The sequence below is a fragment of the Miscanthus floridulus genome, chromosome 3 (assembly GCF_019320115.1).
Source record: "Miscanthus floridulus cultivar M001 chromosome 3, ASM1932011v1, whole genome shotgun sequence".
NCBI lineage: Eukaryota > Viridiplantae > Streptophyta > Magnoliopsida > Poales > Poaceae > Miscanthus > Miscanthus floridulus.
The window spans coordinates 3,730,890-3,739,678 of NC_089582.1; the positions used below are offsets into that span (position 1 = coordinate 3,730,890).

Here is an 8,789-nt window from a genome sequence, read left to right on the forward strand (position 1 = left end):
AGTACATCGAACAAAAAAGGAAAAACACATTATGGAAAACAAGGAAATGAAAAAATAACTAATATATTTGTCGAGTGCCCCAAACCCTAGACACTCGGCAAAGATAAGTTTGTGTTGAGTGCCGTGATCTGACACTCGGCAAAGCTATCTTTGCCAAGTGTCGTCAATCCGACACTCGGCAAACTCGGCACGTTATAAAAAGTTCCCGGCCGCCGTCCCCTCCCTCTCCCGGTGCCGCCGCCGCCCCCTCCCCTCCCTCACTTCTCTCGACGGCGAGCAGTGCGGCTCTCTCCAGCGGGCGGTGCAGCTCTCTCTCTCGTGCGCGCCGGAGGCCAGATCCTAGCGGGAGAGGGCGGATCCCGATGGCCGGATACCGGATCCGGTGGGAGAGGGCGGACGTGGTGGTGGCGGGCGTGGTGGCGGCGGGGGGCGTGGTGGTGGTGGCGGACGTGGTGGTGGCGGGCGTGGTGGTGGCTGGCATGCTGGTGGCGGCGTGGTGAAGTCTTGGTGGCAGCGGGCGGCGTGGCGGCGGTGGCGCGGCCGAGCCGCGTGCGGGGTGGGCGGCTTTTTTATATTTTTTGAATTTTTTTTTCCGAGTGTCGATTTTAGCACTCGGCAAAGTCTTTGCCGAGTGCACGATAGAAATCACTCGGCAAAGAATCCTTTGTCGGCACTGTGTACGACGAGTGTCGTTTGCCGAGTGTTTTTTAGGCTTCGCTGTGTGCTGTGGACACACAGAAAAGTTGGGCATTCCGGTGGGGAGCAATTCGTGTCATTGCCTGCATGTCCAGCCGGTGTTGTGGAGGCAAAGTTGGCTGTGGAGGTGTCGGCGCTGGCGGCGCCGGTGAAGATGGTGAAGTCGATGCCTGCTGTTCGATGTGGTGCCGTCACCAAGTCGCGCGCTCGCGTAGACCCGCTGCGAGCCGCCCTCATTTCTCCGTGCGGCCGCGTTGCTGCACCACGAGCCGCCGTCGTCAAGCCGCACGCCCGCGTAGATGCGCCGCGGGCCGCCGTCGCCTCTCCGTGCGGCCGCGTTGCCACACCGCGAGCCCCGGTGGCTTCTCCGAGCGGCCGCCGCGAGCCCTGTCGATCGGAAGTTTTTCGCGCCGGCACATGGGATCGCAGGGTGCGGGCAAGAATGAAACGATTCGGTCTCAGGTGAGTTTCATCGGGTTTCATTCGGTGTTCTAAATCTCTGGCCAAGACATTTTAGCGGATGACCTTAAAAACAGCTATAGCGAAGCTAAATGAGGATATAGCGGCCTATAGCGGCTAAGTTGTATATAGACACAAATAGCTATCTTTCTCAAACAGCTATAGCCGGCAGTTATAGCCGAAGATTTAAAATCTTGGTTTCATTTGTGTTGGTAACTGTGACGGATGAGTTTCATCTATTTACTTCTCTCTTCATAAATATCCTGCCAACTCATCAAAAAAGTTTATGTGGCATAGCAATAAATGAGAATAAAACTCTGTTGAAACCTCCATTAAGACTGACCTTAGTGAACTTGATAAAGCGTTTGTTGATCAAATACAAACAAGATTATTTATTTTCATTTGAGTCCACAAGCATTTTAATTTGATGATGATTTGATTGATGGGATGGCACTACAACCAGCAGGCGTGCAACCAAACATTATCAGCTTGCCATGGGTGAATTTTAGCTTGCCACGGTCAGAACACCCGTCACTGGTCATAGGGTGTGCACACTGGATTTGCACAACGAGAACACGAGCAATGATATCATGTCTGGAGCACGAGCCACAGCCGGCGCCTCACCAGACGACGACTACGTTCTCTTTCTTCATTTAATCAGGCAAATTTGCATCGTTTAGTGCGTACAGACGGCATCAAAACATGCGTTGTACGTGCCCTTATGCGCCAGTTTGGCGATCTAAAATATTTGTATGATTGGCATGAGGCTTTATATAGTCTATCTTGATGAATTAGGAGTGTTCGCTGCTTAGGAGTTGCTTCAGTAATGGGTTTTACAAAGTTCGGACCTTTTGGGGAACTGGACGCATACAGATGCTAATCAGTATATTCAAACTAAATGTCATCATTCCTTTTGTTTTTCAATTTGTTTATTAATACAATTGTTGTGGCCATGCTTTGCAGTAAAGCCGTGAACACTGCAATGGATTTGTTAAATTATTTTGGCAGCAAAGGAAGCATTCATCCGGGTACTGTCTGACAACTCACTTTATTTTTGAATTATTATCTCGGGGACTTACCGTACCTGCCTGCTCCTAAGAAATTTTAACCTCAACAATTGGCACAACAAATGGAGTCTAACTCAAAACGGCTTTATGCACTATGCAATTTACTTTAACTTCTGCATGGCTTATAAGCATTATATTTGCTTCTGACTTTACTGTATTTGTGCCAATCTAGATTGCCCAATTTATTGGATGAATAAATCAACCATTACTGTATTTCTGCCACCCCAGGGCGCGCTGGGGCCATCCCATCACACGGCGGGCCCTGCACGTCCCGCCGGCCCGAATTCAACCAAACTTTTAATTTTTTTGGAAACACTTTCATTTTCAAGGCACCTTTGTCGTCGTGTTTACTTAGTCAACATAATAATGAAGAGGTTTTTGTTGCAAAAGAAATTGAAGTAATGATTTTGAAACGGGCGAGAAGGGGGCGCGGTGCACGGGCGGTAACATCAATTATTTTAAAAAAAAATATGAGAATAATAACTTTAGTGATTTTTGTCATTTTATATGAATTTTGTCAAACAAGATTGAATTCTAACTTTTGCAACAAAAAAGTACATCTATGCTTTTTGAACAAGCATCGCTTCAATTTTTTTGGAGCTACATAAATATGTTTTTGGTTGAATCTTAATGAAGTACTTCAAATCTGATAGAATTAACTTTCGACTTAATATGGCCGGTAGCGTTAGCACGGGCAAATATACTAGTGGATGTAAATGGAGATCTTCGAGAGGAAGTCTATATATGTGCGCCAACCACATGGCTTCACTAATCCTAATTCTATAGGCAAGGTACTCATGCTGAAAAAGGCCTTATATGGGCTCAAGCAGACACCAAGAGCCTGGAATGTCAGGCTTAAACAGGAACTAGTAAAGCTGGGCTTGAACAGAAGTGTGGAGGAACATGCTGGGTACCGGAGAGGGACATGCCAGCGTACATGCATACGTGTTCGTGACGACCACGACCTCACCTCGACGTACTATACGTATACTCCTCGACGGCTACATGAGCACGGCCGCGACCACAGCGCCTGCTACGACGGCCGCCCGGGCAACGGCCTCGTCGACCCCTTGTAGTAGTGCTTCAGAGCGGCAGCCGATGAGTTATCCGACGGCGGCGGTGTTATGACGGAGCGGGCGCCTGGCCGCCGGTAGTGGTAGTATTAGGTGAAGGCGATTCTGGCGGCTTCGTTACCGGCGCCGGGGCTGGAGTCGAGGGCGGCTGTGCCGGCGGGGCGCTGCCGACGACGTCGACGAATAGCTTGAGGCCCATGTCGCAGTGGTCGTCGAGGCTGGAGAAGAACCAGCGCCTCCCGGGCCTATCCAGGTTGACGGTGTCGTTGCCGGAGGTCCACTCGTTGATCGTGTTGCCCTGCCGGTAGCACTCCCTGAACGTCTGACTGTCCACCTCCGTCACTGACTCACCGTGTACTGAACTACTGATCGCCTTTCGGGTACGTGAACACTGCACAAAACGCCGTCGATCGGTCGTCAAGCGGTGAGTTAGTCGTTGAAATATAAAGCGAATTCCTCATATTTTCTGTCTGTTTAATTTTTTACGATGAACTGGTCGATGCATGCACCTTAATAAGTATCATGTAAACTAAAACGAAGATGCATGCTGGCTTTATTTTATGCCACTCCGTACCTAGACTGTCGTTAACTTTGAAGGCTTTCCCTTCCGGCCAGCCGATGGTATAGTTGAGGGTCCAGCCAGCTTTGTCCCCAACCAGGTAGTACTCCGCGGACGCCGGCACCGGATGGAAGACCACGGCCGCCATTGCCATCGCGGACAAGAGCCACCAAGCTAGCCTGCTGTAACTGTAAGCCATTGATAGTGTTGGTCGTGCTGGGCTTCTCCGTTGCTGGTAAACTGCAGGGAGACAGTGGAAGCCATGCATTTATATATAGAGAACGCATGCATGCTGCTCGAGAGCCTAGTGGAAGCCACGCATGTATGGTCGCTGGGCCGCGCGTTTGTAGTGACCAACGGAATGCTGCATAAGAGCAAGTATAATAGTAGGCTGTAAGCCGACTAAATGCTGAGGTGGAGGAGAGAGGGGAGGAGAGAGAGGAGAAGCGGACCGTAAGCTTACAGCTGACTTGGGCACAAGAACCAAGAAAGTCTGTAAGAGAGACAAGTGGGCCATGTATTAACTGTAAAGAGCTAACTACTATATGAGTGGACTGAGAGAAGGCAGCCAGCAAGCCGGCTATATTATTAGCCTTGCTCTAACAGAGCATCAGAATGTGCCTTGTTTACACGAACGGGCCGGGGCGGTGAAGTTTTACTTTGGAACATCAGCCGCACACAGCAGAAAGGCAATGTTTGGGCATGGCTGAGCAATACGTAACAGCAAGCGTATGAAGGTTCCAGTTGTGTCATCTTCTTGATGAGAGCTAGCTCGCTTGGATACCGGTACTTGTGCGCCTAGTTAAGCTAGCCCCATTGTATGAAGATCCAACAGCCTGTCTTCATCTTCTATATACATTCAGACGACAACAACACCGACACCATTTTTCCTCCCGAGAGCTATTGCTCCTGCCGCTGCCCCATGTGCCCCTCCTATGCCATATATTGCAGGCGGCTAAGGTCCCCTAGAAGGCTAGAAGCCATGCGTCGTCGGCCCTCTAGAGGGGTGTCTGGTGAGACCCTAGCTACCCTGTTATTTGATGTTGATAACTGTTGCTGGATATTGTATAGTTTATTTTTTTGCTTCCGTTGTTAGCGTAGCTAAGTTTAGCCAGCGCGCATGCAGCCACTCGCCATGAGCTCGTCATGCGCGCATTCTTCGCGGCACGTCCCAGCGGTGTGGGATGGCACATCGTGTGCACGAACGTGCCGAGTTTAGCTCTGTAATTAGGCTTTAAATTCAGCAATCTAAACCTGAAAACGCTGCCGCTTTCACAGCACCAAACCGAGTGTCCAATTGCGTTCACATGTGTCCACTTCCATCTCCGATCCTCCTTTCTCGTTGAGCAGTTGATCGGGGTTCTGTCAATTGGTATCAGAGCGGAGGTTCGCCGTCAACATGTCCGAGTCGCCGTCGGAGAAGAAGACGGCGGCGGGAGATGGCACCAGCGAGAAAAAGGTACCGCCGTCGCGCTCGCCGCCGCGTCGCCGAGGCCGCTCCCACAACCGTCGCTCGCGCACCCGGGACGCTGGGTCGCGTGTCATCGAGCGCGTCGTGGAACGCCCGTCTGCGAACGTCGCGTGGCCAATGCTCACGCGGACCAACTACCCCGAGTGGGCCATGGTCATGGAGGTGAATTTCCAGACCCTTAGGGTCTAGGACGTCGTGATCGACGCCATCGACGTCGACCCCGACGAGGAGGACTACCACACGGATCGCCAGGCGATGGCTGGGCTCCTGCGCTCGGTACCGTCCGAGCTGTGGAGCACTCTCGCACCCCGGCGCACGGTGAATGAAGCTTGGGAGGCGGTCAAGATCCTACGGATCGGCGACGAGCGCGCGCGTGACGCCAGCGCGCAGCAGCTCCGCCGGGACTTCGGCAACCTCACCTTCAAGGAAGGGGAAACCGTCAGCGACTTCGGCATCCGCATCACCGCACTCGCCACGAATCTCTGGACTCTCGGCGACAACATCACCGAACCTGAGGTAGTCAAGAAGATGTTGCAGGTTGTACCCGAGAAGCTGAGCCAAGCCGCGGTCTCCATCGAGATGTTCAGCGACCTGAACAAGATCTCCCTCGAGGACGTGATCGGTCGCCTGCGCATGTTCGAGGAGCGTGCCAAGACGCAGCAGGTCACGGACGCCATGGGGCGCCTGATGTTGTGCGAAGAGGACTGGGAAGCACGACGCAAAGCCCGCCGCGAGCAAGACTCTGGGAGTAGCGCGGGTTCCAGCTCCCGTGGATACCGCTGAGGACGTGGACGCGGGCGTGGCGGCTCCAACTCGGCACCGCGTGAAGGCCGTGATAGCCAAAGCGCGGGATCCGGGAATTCCGGTGGTGGGAAACCACCGCCTGGAGATCGCTGCAAGAACTGCGGCAAAACTGGCCATTGGGCCAAGGATTGTCGTGGCAAGAAGAAGGCGGCTGCGCACGTCGCGCAGGCGCAAGCCGACGATGAAGAACCGGCGCTCATGATGGCCACGGTGGTGCAGGCAGCGGTCAACGTCGACGCACCCGCGCAGCCACCCCGCCGACGACGGACGCCCCGCGCCGCGTTGAGCTGGTCGAGGCCAAGGTCTTCATCCAGATTGACGGCCAGAGCGACGACACCGAAGGACGATGGGTCCTCGACACAGGTGCCACTAACCACATGATAGGTGTGCGGAGCGCGTTCGCCGAGCTCAATCCTGCCGTGTGTGGGACCGTACGCTTCGACGACGGATCGGTGGTGAATATTGAAGGGCGTGGCACGGTGCTCTTCGCCTGCAAGTCCAGCGAGCACCGTGCACTCACCGGCATCTACTATATCCCGCTTCTCACTGCCAACATCATCAGCATCGGGCAGTTAGATGACGCCGGGAGCAAGGTCAACATCGAGCACGGCGTTCTACGCATCTTCGACCCCGACCGCCGCCTCCTCGCCAAGGTCAACCGCTCACCAAACCGACTCTACTACCTCAACGTCCACATCGCTCGTCCAGTGTGCCTGGCGGCGTGCAGCAGCGAGCCGAAGTGGCTTTGGCACGCGCGCTATGGGCACCTGCAGTTCCAGGCGCTTCGTCGTCTGCCACGGGAGTCGATGGTCCGCGGCCTGCCTCCGATCGACCGCGTGAATCAACTCTGTGACGCCTACCTGGTCTGGAAACAGAAGAGGGAGCCGTTCCCTCAGCAAGCCCTCCACCATGCTGATGAGCACCTGGAGCTCGTCCATGGCGACATCTGTGGTCCAATCGAGCCCACCACACTGGGGGGCAAGAGGTATTTTCTCCTGTTGATCGACGACATGAGTCGTTTTATGTGGCTCACCTTGATCGCAAGCAAAGTTGAGGCGGCGGCTGCCATCAAGAAATTCAAGGCTCGTGCAGAGCTGGAGAGCAGGCGCAAATTGAAGGCACTGCGCACGGACAGAGGTGGAGAGTTCACCTCCATCGAGTTCGGCGCCTACGTGGCAGATCACGACGTCCATCGTCAACTGACAGCCCCCTACTCGTCCCAGCAAAACGGGGTCGTCGAGCACCGTAACCAAATAGTGGTCGCGACGGCCCGCAACATGATGAAGGCAAAGGGTGTTCTCGGGAGGTTCGGGGGGGGAGGCCGTGTACACTGCAGTCTACCTTCTGAACTGCTCCCCCACGAAGCCGCTGGATGGGACGACGCCGTACGAGGCTTGGTATGGCAAGCAACCATTCATCCATCACCTGAGGACCTTCGGCTGCGTCGGTCATGTCAAGGACGTGCGGCCTCACCTCAAGAAGCTCGACGATCGCTCCACTCCGATGGTCTTGCTTGGCTATGAGCCGGGGAGCAAGGCATACCGCCTCTATGACCCAGTTGGTGACCGTGTGCACGTGTCGCGCGATGTCGTCTTCGACGAGAGTGCGAGCTGGAACTGGGAGACCATCTCGACCACCTTGACACCGGCCCAGGGTGCTGAACCCTTCAGCGTCGAGTACATGATCCTGCCTAGCAGAGGCAGGGCGCTGGAGTCCGCCGCGATGCCATCTTCATCAGGCTCAGCACCTGTGTCACTGGCACCGAGCTCGTCAGCGCTCACCGAGATGTCGACGCACACTCTAGACGGAGAATCCTTCATAGCTCCACTGTCCCCATAGGATGGGATCGAGTTCGCAACGCCACCGACGTTCGACGACGCACTCGACGCGGACTGGACGACTCCACACCGCAGCGCTACCAGCGTGTTGATGACATCCTCGGTGGCGCCACGGAACCTGGGTATGCACCTTGTGAGCTTGTGTTTGATGAGCTCCATGCAGTCACAGCGGAGGAGCCCGGATTGTACAAAGAGGCCGAGCACGCACCAGAGTGGTAGCAAGCCATGCAAGAGGAGATGGACGCCATCGTCGCCAACGGGACATGGAGTCTCGCCGAGCTTCCCGCCGGTCACCGCGCAATAGGCCTCAAGTGGGTCTACAAGGTGAAGCGTGACCAGTGGGGCGCCATCGTCTGCCACAAGGCGCGCTTGGTGGCAAAGGGCTACGTCTAGCGCCAGGGGGTGGACTTCGAAGAAGTGTTCACACCAGTGGCACGTCTCGAGTCCATGCGCCTAATGCTCGCCATCGCCGCGCACTAGAGCTGGCCGGTCCATCATATGGATGTGAAGTCCGCGTTCCTGAACGGGGACCTCCAAGAGGAGGTGTACGTCTCCCAGCCGCCCAGCTTTGTCGACAAGAAGAGTCCCAGACACGTCCTGTGCCTCCACAAGGCGTTGTATGGACTACGTCAAGCCCCTCACGCCTGGAACACTAAGCTGGACACGACGCTGCTCTCCTTCGGCTTCAGGCACAGTGAGAACGAACATGGTGTGTACATGCGCGGCAAAGCCCAAAAGCGACTGATGGTCGGCATCTACGTCGATGATCTCATCATCACCGGCGGCGACGACGCGGAGCTCAAGGCGTTCAAGGAAGACATG

At 54.7% G+C, this 8,789-nt stretch overlaps 1 protein-coding gene across 1 annotated transcript; it reads right to left on the reverse strand.

Moving 5' to 3' along the window:
* Positions 1–3,344: 3,344 nt before the first annotated feature.
* On the reverse strand, positions 3,345–4,008 carry LOC136542990 (uclacyanin-3-like). The gene is made up of 2 exons (XM_066535586.1): positions 3,870–4,008; positions 3,345–3,637 (listed from the first exon to the last, which is right to left on the reverse strand). The coding sequence occupies exons 1-2, from the start codon at positions 4,006–4,008 to the stop codon at positions 3,345–3,347; spliced, it is 432 nt and encodes a 143-aa protein (XP_066391683.1).
* Positions 4,009–8,789: the final 4,781 nt, after the last annotated feature.